The sequence below is a fragment of the Manacus vitellinus genome, unplaced genomic scaffold (assembly GCF_001715985.3).
Source record: "Manacus vitellinus isolate BGI_N305 unplaced genomic scaffold, ASM171598v3 scaffold_6_pilon, whole genome shotgun sequence".
NCBI classification, from domain to species: domain Eukaryota; kingdom Metazoa; phylum Chordata; class Aves; order Passeriformes; family Pipridae; genus Manacus; species Manacus vitellinus.
The window spans coordinates 20,641,057-20,660,245 of NW_021940750.1; the positions used below are offsets into that span (position 1 = coordinate 20,641,057).

The 19,189-nt window shown below is 46.2% G+C and overlaps 1 protein-coding gene across 1 annotated transcript; it reads left to right on the top strand.

Annotated features, from left to right (window-relative positions):
• The first annotated feature begins 2,607 nt into the window (after positions 1 to 2,607).
• VASH1 (vasohibin 1) lies at positions 2,608 to 17,559 on the top strand. Its single transcript, XM_029964134.1, has 8 exons — positions 2,608 to 2,684; positions 2,768 to 2,927; positions 7,802 to 7,890; positions 8,951 to 9,007; positions 10,105 to 10,179; positions 10,968 to 11,349; positions 11,739 to 11,851; positions 12,453 to 17,559. The coding sequence occupies exons 1-8, from the start codon at positions 2,608 to 2,610 to the stop codon at positions 12,523 to 12,525; spliced, it is 1,026 nt and encodes a 341-aa protein (XP_029819994.1). The 3' UTR covers positions 12,526 to 17,559.
• The last annotated feature ends 1,630 nt before the right edge of the window (positions 17,560 to 19,189 follow it).

Here is a 19,189-nt window from a genome sequence, read left to right on the forward strand (position 1 = left end):
TCCCTTTTTCAGCAAAACAAAGTGCCATGGCATTACCTTATAATACTGATACCCTGTTGCTGCCCAATTATTTGAGTGATGGTAAGAAGGGAGGGGCACTGCCTAATAATTAACCAATACAAATTGAAGCAAAAATCCTTAATAGGCCTTATTTTGTGGTCTGCTGATATTTACCAGCTACATTTCCTCCGAGATTCGAGAATATTTTTTAAGACACTAAACATACAAGGATTGTATTTCACTTCTACTAAAATATTTTTTATTTTTAAGAAAGAATAATTGCTAATGTGCCAAAAATGCCAACTGATCCTTTCAAAATCTCTGGCTGCAAGTCAGGGTTATTAGCACTTCCCTTTTACAGGTAGAAAAGCACAAGTACAGAAGGCAATGTGAACTACCATCTTGAATTAGCGCTGCAGCTTTGAATCAAAACTTGCTTCTACAGGCAGTGGTGCCTAGTTTTAGCCAGGGGAGGCAATATGGCTCTAAAAGAAGCATTTAAAATCTTTGCACCCTGTCCTTTCCCCAGTGCTGTTACTGGAAACACACCTGCCACTCAACTACAATGCAGATGATGTCCCCCATTACGCCTGTGCCATTGCACGACTGGTTCCCTTCCAGTCCCATGTCTGTAGAGGAACTGAGAACCACTGGGGCTGAAGGGATCGAGGACATGGGAGCTTATGAACCATTCTTACAAAATGCATCCATTCAGAGGATGTAGATTTATTCCTGACCCAGGCTTTGCTGCCTCTTTAGATATAAGGAGTCAACTTCTACCAACCACCACTTGCACACAGGTAAAAGGCAAAAGCAATAAAAACTGTAAAAACCTTACTGAGGTGATAAATCAGCAGAGCTTAAGGTCCCCATTGAAGAGAAAATCCTTATTCAGAGACATATATGTTTGAGTATTGCAGAAGTTAACATAGGCTGCATGAAGTGATGCTGGTGATTAGTTTCGAAGAGAGAAGGAAGAAGCAGGGATACACATTTAGCTTACTTTTCCTAAAGGAAATCAACCTTTCAGCATTTGGGGCAATGTTGAGCTTGACAGAAATACTGCATTCAAACATTTTGCCTTCAGAAATGATCTCATGTGAAGAATGGCACAGAGAGCACTACAGGAGAAGTAGCATTTCTCTCTGAAGTCCTCTACCAGGCTCTGTAAAGGTTATACCCAGTTCCCAGGACACATCAAATCCCATGGCAACCGGGATGTATTTCCCCTCATTTCCCATGACCCTTTGTTTGGAGCTCTAAAAGCAAGTATTTCAAGATGCCCTTCAGAAGGTTCCTCGGCAGCTGACCTGGTAATTTGTACACATTTCTTGTACTTGGTGCTTAAGTTACAGAACACTTTTTATGCCAGAGCTTTCAAAATGGACTCACAGGGTAGTGAGAAAATATAGTCAGCAGTCCTGTCCGTGGCAAGACATAGCCTGGCTCTTACAGATGAGGACAGAACCATTGTACCAGATACGCACTGGAGGACAGGTTTACAAATCTCCTGCATCATGTGGAGAACCTCCCATCAGAGTTCATGCTTCTCAGCACTTCAAGAGAACAGAACCAGGTGACGAAGCCAGAGCAAAACACTCGATCTTTAACTTTTAGTGCACCTCCAGACCTTAGGGATAGTGCATTTTATCTCTTCCCAGGCAGAAATGCCCTGCTCGGTCCCTCCCTTGGGAGGGACACTCTACACGTGGCACACCCCGATATCAGCAGCACCATTCCCCCTAGGAAGAAGTGCATCCTTCACCATCGCTTTGTGCCACAGGAACATCCCAATACCCTCCTCACCACCCCTCACTGCTTCCCACCTGGCAATTTCATCCCAGCTGTCCCGTTCCTCAAAGCTACCTTAACACGGAAACCTGCCCCTGGCTCCCCGCGGTACTTTATCGTCCAGCGGGACCACCTCCAGGACTCCTCCGGCCGCCCCGCCCAGCCCGACCGTCCTTTACCCCCTCACACCCTGACCACAGACCCCCGGCGAGCAGCGCTCAGTGAATGACCTCAGCCCCGCACGGCGACCCTTAAGCCGTCGCTTCATGGCCCCGCCCCAGCCTCTCCCCCGGACCCGCTCCCGCCCTCCCGCCCGGCCCCCTTATCGCCTGGCCACAGACGGCTCCCTTATGCCCTCATCTGCTTATCGCCCACGGGCGAGCATCACCGCCACCCGTCAGCGGCAGCCCGCTGCGGTTACAGCGGTTGGGCACCCGGCGCCGCCCGGCCCGGGCGGAGTGAGCGACGCCCAAGCCCGCCCAGCCGCGCCCGCCCCGCCCCGCCCCGCCCCGCCCCGCGCTGGTGCTTTGTACCCGCATGCAGCCCCCAACCGGGACGTGGCTGTGCCCGCCCGCCCGCGCAGCGCCCGCGGAGCGGCGCCGGGGGCGCCCGGCGGCAGCCCCGCCCCGCGCGGTGCCCGCCGTCACTGCCGCGGAGCGCTCGGGCGCGCCGGCGCCTCACCCCGCCGCCGCGGCGGCCTTGATGCGGCACCCGGCACCGCCCGCCCGGCTTTTTTCTCTCCTTCCACCGCGAAGCCTTCCTCTGATATCTCGGGGCGAAGGCTGGGGCGGTGACGCCCTGTGCCGGGCGCCGGCCATGCGGGCGCGGCCCCCGGCGGCCCCGGGGCGGCGGCGGGCGCTGAGCGCGGGCGGCGGCGATGCGATGCCGGGGCGGTGGGGCGCGGCCGCGCCAGGCAGCCCCCGTCCGGCGAGGCGGCGCCCGCTGGACGAGGAGCAGCATAGGAGGATGCGGGAAGGATCTCCGCGAACGGCGGCGTACCCCTTCTTCGTCAACCGCTGCGCTGCCCCGGTGGACGGACCCACCTGCGGACCGGATGCTGCGGCCATGTGGCAGGATCCCACCCGAAGCGGGAGCGGGTGGCGCAGAGGATCCGGGGCGCCGCCGACCTGCCCAAGGTGAGACCCCCCTGCGCGGGGCTGGTGCGGCGCGGGGTCCCGCCCGGGGCGGACCGTCTGCCGCAGGGCGAGCGAAGGGAAGGGGGGAAACGGCGGCACGGGAGGGGGTGTCCGCCTGCCCGCCTTAGGGACCGGGCTCCCCAGCTCGGGAGCGGTCCTTCGGCAAAAGGGCCCCCGGAGTACTCTTGAGGGAAGCAAAGCCCCGCTCTAACTCGGAGCGCCAGAGGGTGTCTGCGGGGCTCTGCCCTATCGGTGCGCCAGCAGCACCCCCTTCCTCTGCGGCCTTGTTGGAAAACAGACTTCAGGTGGCTGATGTGCGAGCAGCCTGGGGGTGGAGATGGGCAATGGCTAAACAGAAAGAGTGGATAAGTGATGAAAAGATGAGGAGAATAAGATTTAGAAAAGTCCTAATATTTGGGGGTGAGACAGACAGAGGTGAGTCTTTGAACCTGAAGAAATTCAGTTTCAGTACAGTCTCCCACACCAAAAGACATTTTCGAACAGAGCTGTGTCTGACAAACAGAGACTCTTGATGCCAGGAGTTTTAAGAGGAGTTCTCAAATGCTTGCAGAACGTATTCGTGGTGTAGGGTCAGATGTGATTTCCAAGCACGTTCTTGGCCTTGCTGTAGAGAATTGTACAAAAAGAGAAACCGCTGACCATTCCACATAACCTTGTGTCATACTGAAACATTTGCATGTGAATTCTTGTAATTGTTGCTATCTATGTTGAACCTTAGCCTGAGAAAAATCTCCCACTTTCATTGGCATCCTGTGAACAAAAGGGACTGCAAACATTTAGTGTGTCACTCCACTGGTTATGAGAATATTCCCATCACTCTAATAGGGGAAATTCAGATACTAAAAGATAAAGGTTTTTTGGCTCAGGCTTTTTTAGCAAAGACTTAGTTTCTTGGGAAGGTAATTTGAAGTATGGAAGAACATGCTATTATATAGTGCACAGGCAATTCATGCTGCTTTCCATGAGGAACTCTGGAGAAGCATGTGATGCAACATCCTTTGTGCAGTGAAGAGTTATAGGCAGCTGTGGCAGCAACCGGAACAAATCCTGAGTCCTGATTACAGTCCCTATTCTAACCCCACTAGACTTTTCCTTCCTTTTCAGATTTCCTTCCTTTCCTCTGACTTTGTCTGAGCCTAGGTAAAGACTGAAAACGTGTTTCAGTCAGAACACACACTACTTAATTTCATAACCATAAGGGCTGATTTTGCCAGGAGAGCTGGGGGTAAAATGGAAGAAAGAAGTTAACAAACAGGAATACGGTGCATGAGGGGAGGGAAATACAGTGCTGCCTCTGGTTTTGGTCTTATGTGAAGAACTTCCACTGTTCTCACTTTGTAGTCTTGGTGCCAAAGGGTTACAGTTAGAGGGCACAAGTGGAATGAGTTCTTGCAATAATGGGTGAAATTAGGCTGTTTTGTTTTGGGGGTTGTTGGTTTTTGAGGTTTGGGGGTTTTTTGCATCTGCTAGCACCTCTGGGAAACAAATCTATAAACTCAGTGCTCCACCATCTGAAATCTCATTCCCTAGCTCCCCAGGCATGCAGCTGAGAGGATACTAGGATGCAGGAAACCACAAAGATGGGTGAGCTCTGTTTCTCTAGCTCTTTCTCCACTCTAGGGACGTATTTTTGTCTTTGAAGGCTGCTCATCACCACCTGTCTCCATGCCATCAAATTTCTTTGAATGGCTGAATGAGAACTAGGGCAATGGGTATACTCTGCAAGGCTAGCTCCTTTGAAAAGCCAGAGACTCTCCATGTGCACCTTTTTAGGTGTTGGGAATGGGACAGTGATTCACCTACTCCAAAATTTTGGCCTTGAATGGTAGCCAGCATTGTGTGTTGGGGGAAGTAACTCTCAAAAGAATTCTCTATAAACTAAAATACTCTAAAATGATGACTGCAGGAGACTGTGATCAGACTTTATAAATATGTTCACTGATGAGCTTCAGGGACCGTGTCTCTCACTGGGGTGAGCCAGAGTCAGAGATCTCCTCTAATCTTCATTTCCTTCCAGTAGATTTGGGGTGAGTCGGCATCAAGTGAGTTGTGCCACAGTGGCAGGACATAGCTGATTGGCCATGCATGCTGGGCTTGAGAGTGCCACCCTCCTTGGTTGTCTTTTCTAGCAACAGGGTGGGGTATTGCTTTGCTTGGAGCTGCTGGTACCATCAAATGGGAGCACACTGGAAATACAAAGTGATGTGTGCTTGCCTCATTAAGAAATGATGGATTTTAAATGAGGTGGTTATGAGAGCAAAGCCAGGAAGAGTTGCATCTAATGTATTTATACAGAGAGAGATGGAAAAAAATGTTTTCTTTTTTTCAGGCTATCAACCAAGATTGGTATTGCTCCCATGTTGTTGTTTCCAGAAGGAAGAGTAAGGGAGGAGCTTGGATACACATAAGTGCCATAAAAGAAACTGTTGCTAAACTAGGCTGGCAAAAAAAGCACCTCTGTTATATGGATAAGGGTGGAGCTTTGTGCCTTTCTCCCATCTGCCTTTTCTTATGTACAGCATGGCCCACTAACTACATGAAAATCTCTGTTGTTCTCAGGATGCCCTTTCTAACAGCAGGGTCCCAATCCCATGCATATAGCCAGCCCACTGGGGTGCATGAATCTGGGAGTGGGGTGATGCAACCCCTCCACACAAATGATGAGGAACCAAGGATGCGTTCATTCAGTCTGCTAAGTCTGGCAGAGGTTATATACTCTGGGAAATCTGGGCTCTCTTTCTAGCTCTCTCTCCAGCTTTCAGAATAACCAACAGGAAATCAAAATAGATCTGATTTCCTGTATTTTCTGCTACAGATAAATTCCTCTCTGCTTTCTGGAGATTATGAAAATTGCCTAATATTTATAGCCCTTCTGAGATGTGCAGTGGATGATGCTGGATAGGAAAAAAGTGTAAGGATCTCTCATCCTGTCAGTGTGGGATAGAGAGATTAGGAACCTTATTCCTCTCCTGCTTCTGTTGCCCCATTAAAATGCTATAGACCTGATGCAAAAGAAACTGTAGCCCAGTCTGGGCTGCAGGCCCAGATCTGAGAGAGAGAGCACAGTGTACTTTCATCAGTTTAATTACTTGAGGTGCAGGAGGCTCTTCTGCATTAACTAGTCCCCTCCTGAACTGGTTGCCACTGCGCTGTCTCAGTGTTACACAGTCCTTTGAGGAAAAGGAGATCTGGGGGTCTATAGTAGTAAGGGAGGAGTAACTACCCAGTAACTCCTGCAGTTACAGTCTGTGCTGTCAACATGTACTCAATCTATCTGTCTCCACTCAAAAGCATGAAAGTCTCCATGCAGAAGAAATGAAACAAAGTTAAATAGTCCGCCTGCCTTGGTTGTTACCTCCTTTATTGTTTCTGCCTGGAAATTATTTCCTATGACTCAGTATGTCAGCTCACAGCATCCAAACTGACTCAGCTTGTGTGGTTCCAGAGATGGCTTCATTCCTATGCTGCTCTCTGGAGCCTTCCCTGCTCCTGCTGCAGTTGAACAAACTCAGTTTCACATCTGCTCCCACCATTCCTGTGCTGCCTTCTGCAAGTGAGCCAGCCGGTGCCTCTGCTTGATTAGGAGAGGCAGCAACAGCCTGTCTCTCAAATTTAAGTGGTCTCTGGTCCTTGTACTGGGGATGAGGGGGGTGCACAAGGAGAGTGCAACCACGTGGCAAACCAGGACAAGGAGCTGATCTGACTGAAAACTACCCATGCTTGCTGGCTCAGTTTTCAGCTGCTTAAGGTGCCTGACCTGGTTCACCAGTCAGTTGTGCCAACCCAGGGCAGAATGAGGTATATGGGAATGAGTGGCCACAGAAATAGACATGAAGGGTGCACTAAGCAGTGCCACTGGCTACAAAACCGTGCACAGCAGAGGCAGTTGTGCACAGCAGAGTGGAAGGCCCAAGAGAAGAACTGGCTCTGACTCACTCTTTCATAGCTGTGGATAGCTGAGCTCTGGAGGAAGTCTGAGGAGGAACTGAAATGTTAAAAGCCAAGCTGCTGAGAAAAGATGCAGTCTGGTATCACAGAGGTGCATGCAAGGCATGAGCTATCCTTCAGAGAGAAAATACTGGGCTGTTTCTCCAAGTCTGTCAGTCATCCCAAATTTGTGTCTTCTCCTTTATATTTGTCCTGTGGGCAGGACCTTACTTTTTCCTTAGACACATTTTCTCAGCTGCTGACAAGACTGCAAGTTATCCTCCCTGGAGCAAATGGTGAGGAAAATCTGACTGGACCCATAAGGCTGAGGCCTCAGAATGGGGCAGCAGTCTAAATGGTGAACTTCCAGAAGTCATTCTCTGACCATGTAGTATGAAATACCAGACAGTGCAGGGCAGGGGGTCATGCTGTCAAGTCTCTGTCCAAGTAAGTGCTGACTCACCTGAGATGCCAGGAGGCAGTGAGGGACCTTCATACCCTTTTTTACAGGACTGTTCCACCCTCTGGTGGCTCTAGGGAAACTCATTCTCCATTTCTGCCTTTCTCTCTCCTTCTCTTATTTTTGTTTTGTGCCTTCTAGTTTCAATACTCTAATGAGATCCCTCAGGTGATAGCTTTCCTGTCTTGCATCTTGCCTTGTCAGTTAATTCTAATTGTTCCAATGTTGCATAAATGCAGGACCTTTTCACATAGTTTCTCCTGCAGCTGTGTAGTAATGCTTCATTCTGAATCCCTTCCCAGTTACCAGTGTGGAAACAGAGGAATGTTTCTGGTGTGGTCACTTTTGGGTGGCAAAAAGGGTCTGGTTTCAGAGGAACGTGCTCCCTATAGCTGTGTGTGACTGAGTTCAGCAGGAAGCTGGAGAGGTTTGGAAGCAGTGATTTATGTTCTGCTCCTCATTTCAGATTCCCATACCAAGTGTGCCTGTGTTCCAGCCGTCCACCCCCATCCCTGAGCGCCTGGAAGCTGTACAGCGCTACATCAGGGAGCTTCAGTATCCTTTGCTGTTACCTTAGTCACTGCTGTGATAACCCAGGAAAAGGGACCAAGGGGACTTTCTTTTCCTCTGAAGAACAGAAAAGTGCCTTCTGTTGTAGCTGGAGGAGAACTGAAACTTGCTCCTTGAAAACAGGAAGCTGGACTTGGGATATTTTTTTGGTTTGCTGCTCTGTTTCTTTTCTTCTCTGCCTAAGTTACCTTTTGATTCTGTTCACTCCATGTAATAAATGGGCATGTTGTCAAGGGCCTTTCCCCACTACCCACTCTTCTAGGTCAGCACCTTTACAGTGGCATTTTGTTAAAAACACATATCTGAGATCCTGACAGCCAGGTGTCAGATGGACATGGGTGAGCTGTGGTGATGAGAAAACCCTCTCAGGTCATTGTACTCACTCATTCTTCTCTGTAGCTGTCTAAATGACGGTCAGCCACCCTGCTTTTGTGCATCTGTGGTATCCTACTCCTTTATATGCAGAGCTGCCTGTGTGACTGTGTTCTGGGAATGAAATTTCTCTGTCCCTGTTGTGCTCGAGACCAGGTATGTGCCATGGAAACACAGTCTAATCTCACTGATGAGATACAGATCTAGCTCTGGCTTCAGCTCTACTTCAAGGTAAGAAGGCAGACCTTTTGACACCATCCAGGGTGGTTGTGCTCTGGATTGGGTCCCAGTCAGTCTTAGAATTTGGTGCCATGAATGTTTCATTGCTCTGTGCAGATCAGAGCAGGAAGAGATTTGTCAAACTCTATTCTGCCCTGGTAACTGGAAAGATGAGCAGAGTATGTACTGTCAGTATGGACCTTCGGGAAATGGAGTGGAAACCTGTCTGTATGAGAAGGAGAAGAATTGACAAGAAGGAAATACAGTGGAAGTAAGGAGGGACTATAAATGGGAGAAATGCAGGAGAGGGAAGTGAGGATTTTCTTGTGTTGCTATTATACTTGTGGAATCATGACTTTCCTGTGAGAATGGTAAATAACATGAAAGTTCTTCAGACAAGTTTTCTTCAAATTCTACTTTCCAAGCTGCCAAGCCCTTAACTTCTTGCCTCCAGGTACAATCACACTGGGACACAATTCTTTGAGATTAAGAAGAGCAGACCTCTGACTGGGTAAGTGTCTACAGCAGCCTCTACAGCATTTTATCCTTTCTTTGTTGTTGGAGCCCTGCTGTAAGCACTGCTTTTTCTCCATCCCCTGCCCAAGGTCTAGTGGCGCTCAGGGCTTTCAGTACTGCAGCTCCATCCTACTTTAGATGACTTTACTGTCTGTTGCCTCGGGCATAGCTGGGCAGAGCTGTGTCTCATCTTTCTCAAGAACAAGAGTAGAGTGGTTTTTTTGTCATGAATCAGTAAATCCTGTAAAATCACTAAAATGTGCTGCAAAGATGTGCAGATTCTGCCTGCTTCTAATTGGAATGTAACTATATGAACTTCTGATGGATTCTGAAATTAGGTCCTACTCTAAACAAATTTTGTAAAAGCCAAGTATCTTTACAAGTCTAACTTCATATCTCCTGTGAGTGCCTTTGCAGAATCTAGGCTCACTAAGCTTTTGGTGGCTCATACTTTGAATGAGAAATGGGAATTCTCCTCATTGCAGATTTTGGGAAGAGATGTGCCCCGTAAGTTCCTCAAGATAAGCACCTGATGTTCATTGACTCTCTTGAACAGCATATTATGGGTCTCCCAAGACTGGCTTTTTACTATTGGTCTAGTCCATAGACTTATGTGATTCCAAATGCCTTGTTTTGTAATCAGTGCAACGTCTCCTTCATGGTACTTGTTGAACAGAGACTAGGGTTGATGCCAGAGAAGTAGGCTTCGTTGTCCTTGAGCCTTGTGAGCCTAACGCTGCTGGGTCTTGGTCCTTTGAGGGTTTTACTTGTGGTCACATTGGTGTCCATCCAGAACTTGCTGAGCTATGTACTGTGTTCTCTCTGAGAACAGCGGTTGGCCTAGTAGGCAGCTTTGCTGTAACTCACTGAAGGGAGTTCCTTGTAAGCAGCAACAGCATGTGGCAGAGACCTGGTATGGATTTAATGTCTTCCTAGAGAAGATACTTTGTTCTGTTCCCTGTAGTCAGTGGGCCACCCTCTCCTGGAAACCTACCTTACCTTACGTGTATAGTGAAAAAAGGCTGAACTGGCCATACTTGCATAACTCAAGCCCTCTAATTGTCCTTGTCTTTCCCTTGTCCCACTTTGCAGGCTGATGGACCTGGCCAAAGAAATGACCAAAGAGGCCCTGCCAATAAAATGCCTGGAAGCTGTGATCCTGGGAATGTATCCTTCCCTCTTGAAGTTGTGCGTGTCTGCCCATCCTTGTGTTTTCACCTCTGCTCTCTCTCTTATGATGCTTTGAGGCTGTTTATAATATTGTCATCAAGCCCCACATTCCTCCCTTTTTTCCTCCCCAGTTCTGCCACAAAACTCTAGCAATAAAGTCCAAATCCAAGCAATTAAGTTAGGAACCCTCCCTAGCTTCCAATTATGGCATATGTCACTTATTAGCTTAGGCGATACCTTTATTAGTTCTGGACAGTTGTCTTTAAGTACGCATCTTTCCTAGCTGTCTTCCATGTTTAGTTTATGGCACTCAGGCTATAGGTTCTTTGTGCACATTGGTAAAACCAGCTGGAAGGGCAGAGGTGGTGAGTGAATGGTTCAGAAGGGTAGCTTTTGTCCTAAAGGTGAGTGAAACAGTAGCTAGTGAAACAGATTAAAACAAACTGAGGAATAATGCCGCAGTGTTAACAGTTTGGGAACTATGGAATACAGTAAACTTGAGGTGCTAGCATTGCAACTTCTGCATCACAAAACTGCCTCGAAATTAACTTCCCTTTGTTGACTGTCTCCTTGAAGAGGCCAAGTCTGTTTTCCCTGTGGCCTAGATGAAAGTAGGGCAGCCTGCAATGAGCTGGACCCTGGGTCTGGAGAACGAATCCTGCCTGTGTGATGCGTGAATCAATAGTGAGTCTGCCGAGCAGGCTGGGAGGGTCTGGAGTAGGGAGGAAGTATCTTGTCAAGAAACTGGTATCACCAGTTGTTTCCTGAATAGTGGCTGCTGTCAGTTACCTCACCAACAACATGACCACACTGGACCGTTTCCCCATCAGCTTCAAAACCCACTTCTCAGGGAACTACTTCCGACACATTGTGCTGGGGGTGAACTTTGGAGGCCGCTATGGGGCACTGGGCATCAGCCGACGCGAGGAGCTTATGTACAAAGCACCTGTCTTCCGCACACTGAGCGAGCTCATCTTTGACTTCGAGGAGGCATATCGCCGCTGCTGGCACACGCTCAAAAAGGTGAAGCTGGGCCACTGTGTGTCCCATGACCCACACAGTGTGGAGCAGATTGAGTGGAAGCGCTCCGTCCTGGATCTAGACAAGCTAACCAGGGAAGACTTTCGCAAAGAGCTTGAGAGACATGCCCGTGATATGAGGCTGAAGGTAAGCGGCAAGGATGGAGTAGTTTGCTGCTGCATCCACTGTCTTGCTTGGCTGCTGGTGTTCTGGGGTAATGAAGCAACAGGAAGCGCTCCTAAACGATGGTGGAGTAGAGCATGAATTGGAAGCTGCAGCCTCTTTCCCTTTGTATACAGGCTGGTCCCCTAATAGATGCTCATGCAGTGCTGCAGTTGAGATTAGCTTGGACTGTATATGGTCCTTGGAGCCATAGCTGTCACTGTAACTTTTTTTTCTGGTTTTTGCATTTTTGATACGCTTGCTTTGCCTTTTTGTCTTTTATTCCCATGTAATAAATCATTGTTAGTTTTTGTGTTTTCTGTTATTACTCATATTGGGTTTCTGCTCCTGTTGCTTTTTAATTTTCCTGGCAGATTGGGAAAGGAACTGGACCACCATCTCCCACTAAAGACAGAAAGAAAGATGTCTCCTCCCCACAAAGAGGTCAGGCCAGCCCCCATCGACGCAACAGCCGTGGGGACCGACGGTGAGTGGGGCTGCTGAGCAGGAGACCTGTTTAGAGCACCTCTGTTTTACTCAGTCTCCACCTTGTTATTTGGGTTTGGATCCTTCTGATGTTCTGCTGGGTTTCTTTAGAACACGTGATACTTCTCTGACCTGCAGTAGCATTCTTCCCTAGTTTTGTGCCTTTGTGAGTTTATCATTGCTTAGGGAGTTGAGGGGACAGTTGGTTTTCTGTTTATTTGTTTGTTTTGGCAGGGAGGAGGAAGGCAGCTCAAACAGTGATTTTTTTGGTAGCTGACATTTAACCTTATGCATGGGTCTGAGCTCTGGTGTCTCACAGACCTGTGCCTCAAAGAGATCCAAAAATTACACTGCTGTCAGTAAGATTGTTTTCCTGAAACTAACCTGGGGTTCCAGAGTGGACTTCCTACTCTTCCTAACTTGCATTCTCTTCTATTGAGGTTGTTGGGAGAATTACTGGACGTTGCAGAAGATCCTGCCCTCAATAGTGCAGGACCAGTCTAAAGCTTTCCTGTGTACCTTCTCCTCTGCTGCCATCTCTATGTGCAGCATCTCCTGACTGAAAACAGTTTCTGAAGAGTTGTTACCCTCTTTGCTCACAGGCCGTCTGGTGAGAAGAAGCCTGCCGATTCCAAAGCCATGCCAGACCTCAATGGGTACCAGATCCGGGTGTGAGGAGAGCTGTGCCTTGCGTGCCTAGCTCCATAGACTTCTTGCTGGTCGCAGTTGGGACCTGGATCTACCTGCAGTGATTCTGACAAAGGGAACAGGGGAACAGGAGCAAAAGAGTGCTGATTTTCCCAGGTACTTACTACTGGGCCAGTCCCAGAGCTGGATCCCATGGGTCCCAGAGGATTCACCTGTCTGTTTCTGGGAGAGGTATCCATCTTAATTCACTAAGTATTTTTAAAAAAAAAAAAAAAAAAGGAAAAAAAAGAAAAAGTTCTGTACATTGGTGGGAGTTTGCTTCAGGAAGAATATGGAGTGAGTGGGGTCAGCAGACTTGCTGTCAACTTTTTTGCCTTTACAGCAAGTAGATGAAGCGTCTTGTCAACAGTACTTCTTCCCTGTCTGCACAGAAGTCTTCAATCCACGGAAGGCCTGCAGGGCTGAGGGAGAAGTGCTGCTGGAATGGGATGGCCCCCAAATCTTGTGCAAAAACTCCTGGTTTTGTCATTATGAACACTTTGTTTATCATTTCTCATGTGAGACAGGTCTGAATTTGCTCAGCCCGATTTATTGATTATACGAAGTCCTCTTATCCAGCAAAAACATATCCTGTATGTTTAGTCCTGCCTATTTCAAAGCATTTCATTGTCTCTGAGGGGGTAGACAGTGGGATGAACCTCTTTGCCCACTGCAGTGCTGGTGAACTGTTGCTGTAAGTCCTTTTGTGGTTGAGTGGGTCAGGATATGCCTATGCCATTACCATATGAAAACAGGCACAGAGACCTCAATTGTCCCAGCAGTGGAGACAGGGTAGGCAGGGGCTGATGGGAACCCTGAGCTTTGAGTCATCTCTTCATCAGCCTTCTGTCTATTACTTCTAGTAACTGCTACTCTGAAGGCTTGTGGAAGGCACTTCAGTCACTGAGGTATGAGTTTAAAGAGTAAAAAGTTAAAGAAGAATGTAATGATGTGAACAGGTTTTACAAGCATTTTTTCCTTTCCACAAGGGTCTTGCTCCTTCCTCCCTGTAGTATTAGGGCTAGAGTTACATACACCTGTTTGCAAGGAGCCCTGCTCAAGGAAATTGTAGTTGCTTTCCTGACATCTCAGCCTGGAGCCTCCTGAAGGCATTTCCCCACCCCAGTGCCAGAGCTGTGCTTGTGTTCTGGCTCTTTGGATAACTGCACTATGTAACAGCACCACTTATGCTAACCTTTGCCAAAGGGCTCGCATGGGCCTTGCTACCACTTACAGCTTTGGCTCTTCCTACACTTCTTTTGGGGGAGTGTTGTACTACTGATTAAGTAATGTAATGCTTGTCAGAAATCTGGAGCGTTGTCAGACCTCTCTTTGAGGCCTAGAGCCTGGGAACAATGGGGTTTCCAGAAGTCAGAACAGCATGGTCTTGAAGTGATTTAGATGAATGGATCTAGGGGATGCAAGAGCTGAGCTTGGTAGCGGGAGTATCCTTGAGAGAAAGTGTCTTGTTTTATCACAGCACTGACAAGGAGCTAAACTTTCTGAAATATTGCATATTTAATTTCGTTAGAACCAGGCTTATTCTTTCCTGTGAACTTGTTAGAAACATAATGGAGTTTAGCTCTACCAGCTTTTTGTTGCAGTATTGCTGTGCCACATCCTGAAATAAGCAGAGCTATTTCGGTGGCAGAGAACGGGTTCTTAACCCGTCTTAATCAGCTCTTCTGTCTAGTTAAAGCAGTGTTAATCCTCGAAGCACCACCCACAAGCAACTTAACTCAGGCCTTACAGGTTCCTAATTGTACATCCTTAACTGTGATGTAACTTGCAAGGTCTATCCGTACCACCACCGTCTGTTTTTCGCTATGCTGTACAGCCAGGAGGACAAACCACAAGAAGGTGGCAGAACTTGCTGCTGAGCCACGAGAAGATTAATCCAGAATAAGATGCCAGTTTCCACAGTGCAGTGCAATGCCTGTCCATTCCCTTGCACTGCAGCTACATGCAACAATTGAAATTAACAGCAGTAGCGAGCCAAGCACCCTTTTGAATGTGTCCTCTGCTCATTTCTATGTGGCTGTAAATTAACATTTAGTGTATGGATGCTAACGATGATGTTAGCTGTAAAGGTAACAGTTACCTGTAAATAATATGGGCCACTTGGAAGCCACAAACTGCCTTTGCATAATGTTTGTTATGCAGAGGACTGAAAGTTCAGATGCCACTGTGAATCATATGATAAATAGAAGTAGCATTCAGCAAGGGAAACTGAACGTCAGGTTTTATTAAAGTGGATGAAATACGGGATTAAAAAAAAAATATGACTAGGATGCACCCTCACCATGACTTTGGTTAGTTGATTGATCAGTTAATTCAAAATAACTGAAAAGCTCTTGAGAATAATTAGCAGCTTCATACAGAGAACATTCAATAGGTGGACAGACTTGAGCCTTTTTAGATGGAAAGGAGGGGAAATGTGGGGGGAGGAAGAATTCAAAACAAATGAGGCAAGTGAGGGGTCAGCTGCAAGTTAATGATGCTTTCTTGAGAGCAGGGCAACAGGGATGCTCAGCAGTATTAGATCACCAGGGCAGAATGGCTTAAAACAAAATGCTTTGTTTGACTTCGTAATTAAGCGCTTTCCTGCAGGATGTAACTGAGGCCAATAGCTTAGAAAAACAAAGGAAGTGGATGTTTAAGAAATGAATGACAGGTAGCATTCAAGGTCTCTTAATCCTCAGCTGCAGCCAGACAAGAACATCCTCTTTCAAATTTAATTGCACAATTATATATGTTAGGAGGCATTTAATTCTTTGCATGTATCCAGTGTTGGTAACTGCTCAAGATGGACATTGGAGCAGATAAGTGCCCTCTTCTAGGGTTACTATTTCAAGCCTTCTACTATGTTTCTCTGTGGGGTAGAATTCCTGCTCTTTACTGTTTCTGTATCTCCAGTTTAGCAGATGGTGCAAGAAACTGGAAAAGGACCATACCCTTCTTTCTCTTGCTCCCCCTATCTTTGTAATAAGATGAAGCACTTAAATACAAAGCTTTGCTTCTTTCCAAACAAACAGGACAGCATCCTTCCATGACAGAGAGGATTAGTGCAATCCAGCTTTATGCCATAAGAAAACTGAGGATACAATGCAAGACAAACTTTAGCTCTTCTACTTCTTTCCTCCCTCATCCACTTGCTCTGACTTCTGGTCTGTCTGCCTCTAACCTTAAGGAAAAAAAGGCTGGTGATGAGAGTCTTTTTCACTCCTGCAGTCTTTAGAGCTACAGAGAAGGAATGAAAATAAGGAACTAGACTGAAACTCATACTCCTTAGTGCCTGCAGAACAGGAAAGATTAATCTTGAGGTGTCCTATTAATTATTTAATGTTAAATATTTATAGGGTTGTTCATGTAGCTCTGTGGTGTTAATTTCACTTTTCAGTAGGTCTCCCTGATGTCTGTTCTGCAGTACAAGTCCTTTGAATTCTGTGGAAGGGAACTGTGTCCGTACACTATGGAATGGATAGACACTGCCTACATTGTATGTAAAGTCTAGGTGAGCTTTGAAAGACTTCAACAAATGCTGAATTACTTACTAATTACCTATTATTTGCAAAACTATTTTAAATGTAATGCACACTTTGAAATAGGAATTCCTCTTTTTACTTTCATGGACACAAGTCCCTGGTACCTTGGTACCTTGGCCAACTGCAATTTTTTTAATGGATGGATGGATTAGTGAGCAAAACTTTCTGCTACAGTGTCACTGATATAAACTTTGTATATTAAAGAGCGGGGTTGGGTGTCTATCAATCTGTGACACACTAGCCTTTTTTTTAATTCTGATATAAGCTAAAGGAGTCTTTAGGAACTTAAGGTATGTTAGCACGTGTTTTAGCTGGGAGTGGAGTGGTTTTTTTCAGTTGACTATTTTACCTGTGTGCCACCCTATGGCTCAGTACATAGAATAAATTACTCCAGAACTGTGGTTGAAACATAATTTCTGTTCATATAGTATTGCTGTTATCAGATCTGTTTAACATGATGAATTCTTTTTAAGTATTTCAGGTGAAAGCCTTAATCAGGTGCCTGCCCCTTAAGGTAGGCTCATATGTGGTGTTGTATAGACTGAAATATGACTGTCCTTAAAATTTCAGAGTTTAGAAACCATAATGAACAGAAGAATGCTCCTGTTGCCAAAGGGCAAGAGTCTGGATTAGATTGATTTGACCTTACTCTAGTGGCTGTGGCTAATCACTTCAGGTGGTTGCTTTAGCCACTTGCTTCTTCTAAGTGAAGTATTTCAAATGGTCTGATGATCAGACACTGGATATAAGCCGGAGGTGTCCTGTGTCCCACGTGTACTACGTGTGCGAGACCGGCTGAAATAACACCACATATTCTGGTGGCCTTGCGCTGTTGTCCTGACAACATTAAGACCTGCATTACGGATTTATAATCTTACCTAACAAAGCAAGTGCTATTCTGGCTTGATGTTTGCTCTACCCCAGAGCAAGGTGGAGATGGCCCCTCTACAGCCAAGCTGAACTCCTTAGGGAATTTAATATTTTTGTCTGTTTTCTGAGCAAGTGTTTACTTGTATCATAACCACTCTCCTTCAGTGGTGCCTGGCCCTGCCTGCTCAAGAGCAACTCAGCCTAGGCCCAGAAAGCTACTGAATCCCCCACAATCTCTGCAAAGCAGAGTTCCCTCCAGGTCAGGGTTGAGATGGTGCTAGTGGGACCAGAGTGGTCCCCTTCCATGCACATCAGTATTCTACTCTAGCATTGATAGGGTGCTCCAAAACCATTTACATCTTTATCACTGGTACAGCTCAGAACTAAGAAATGGAAATTTTCTTTCTTTAAGAACAGTATCACGTGTGTCTTTTTGTAATTAATCAGTGTGGTTCTGTGTTCTTATGTAGCCAACGCAGAATTTTTATTTAGGTTTAGTTCTTACTGCACTCCCATGGCCCTCATGTTGATACTTCTTCCTGCTTCCTTTGACACTTAGACAATAAAATTCCTTCTGTACTGCTCTCAGTTTGTGCAGAGAAAACAAGTTGTCTGTACTGTCCTTCTTTCTGATTTAAATTTTCCCATTATAAGTCATCTAAGAAGTCAAAGGGACAGCCTTGAGTGATGGTATCAGGCAGATTATGTAGAGATGCCCTGTACTTGCTACAGTGTGGACATGGAAGAACTCACACTCTTCTTTAATCATCTGAACAGGTGAGTATGTCTGTGCACACAGAGGCAACTGCCAGACATTAAGTATATATGTGGCTGTTTGGCAAAGGCTAGAACTCATGTTTTCCCCCTGAACTGCCATCAGTCCAGCTGGATGGAAAAAAAAAATCAGTGCAGGCAGCAACAGAAATTTCAGTCTTACAATACTGTAAGGGTTAATACAAACCTCTGCTTGCACTGCTCAGCTCTTCAATACACAATTCAGTTTCCCTTCCTGGCCTGAAAAGCGATTCTGCTCAAGGTCTGTGTTTAGTGACCGTCCAGACTGATGACCTTAGCAGGACTTCCCAAGACAAATGCTGGGTTAATAAAGGGCAGTCAGCTGCAAGATTCAGTGCAAGGGGGTCCAACTTTATTCAGGCTATCATCTTTCAGGCATAACATACCCCTTCTCTCTTGGGAAATGAGTAATAGCTGGGATCAGGGCCAGGATGTAGGCAAGCCTACAGTGTGTAGAGGAAGGGAAAAAACATTTCCTAACCTGCTACTCCAAAGAGAAAGGCACATGCAATAGTCCCTTTTAGCCATGTTAATGATATGAACAGCTTCTGCCCTGAGGGAAAGTAATTGCACAGTACTAAACCTCTGCTTCAGATGCTTGCTTGAAAACACCCTCTGCCCCATGTCTTACAGATATTGCTAAAAATCAGGTAACTCCTATACCACCTATAGGGGGCAATTGTTAGACAGTGGAGTGAGAACACCAAAACAGTGATGTGGCCACAGACTTTCTGTTCCCTTTTAGATCAGGCTTTCCCCCTGCTTAGTGATTTTTCCTGCAGTTCTAGGTTTTTAAGTCAGAGCTTATGCTATTGGACCTTAGGTGGAAAATCTTTATTTTGCAAAGGATAAACAATTGGTCAAAGCAGAAATTTAAAAAATTAAGAAAAACGAACCTAGTCAGTTTTACACTGAGGCCCAAAACTGCAAAACTTAATGCTTTCACATGTAAAAAGCACATAGAAATTCATTTATGAGAGAGTGAGACTGAGCCTTAAGAGTGCCATTCATGCAGAGACTGCAGGATTATGGTAGACAAAGGTGTATAACATACTAGGGATAGTAGGCCATGACAATTCAGTTAACTCAGCTGAATTGGCTTTCCTAGATTATCTTTTTATTTTGGCAAAGAGTAAGTCTCATCCTATCTCTGACTTCATTCTAGGGGAGGGAGGAGAGGAATAGCTGTAGAATAACTACTGCATTCATTTACCCCCAGTTCAAGAGCAGCTCCTGAAACTGACCAAAAACTGAATAAATAGAAGTAGAATAAATATAAGTAGAAGGCTTTACATCCAGAAAGAAAAGAATAAAAAAATAAATAACATTGCTACAGCTTGAAGCCAAGTCTTTTTTGTGTGTACAAATGAAAGATTAGATGGAACAAATACATCTTTTGTTGTAGCACATGCCAGTGTCTAGCCTAGTCCTTTTCCCATTTG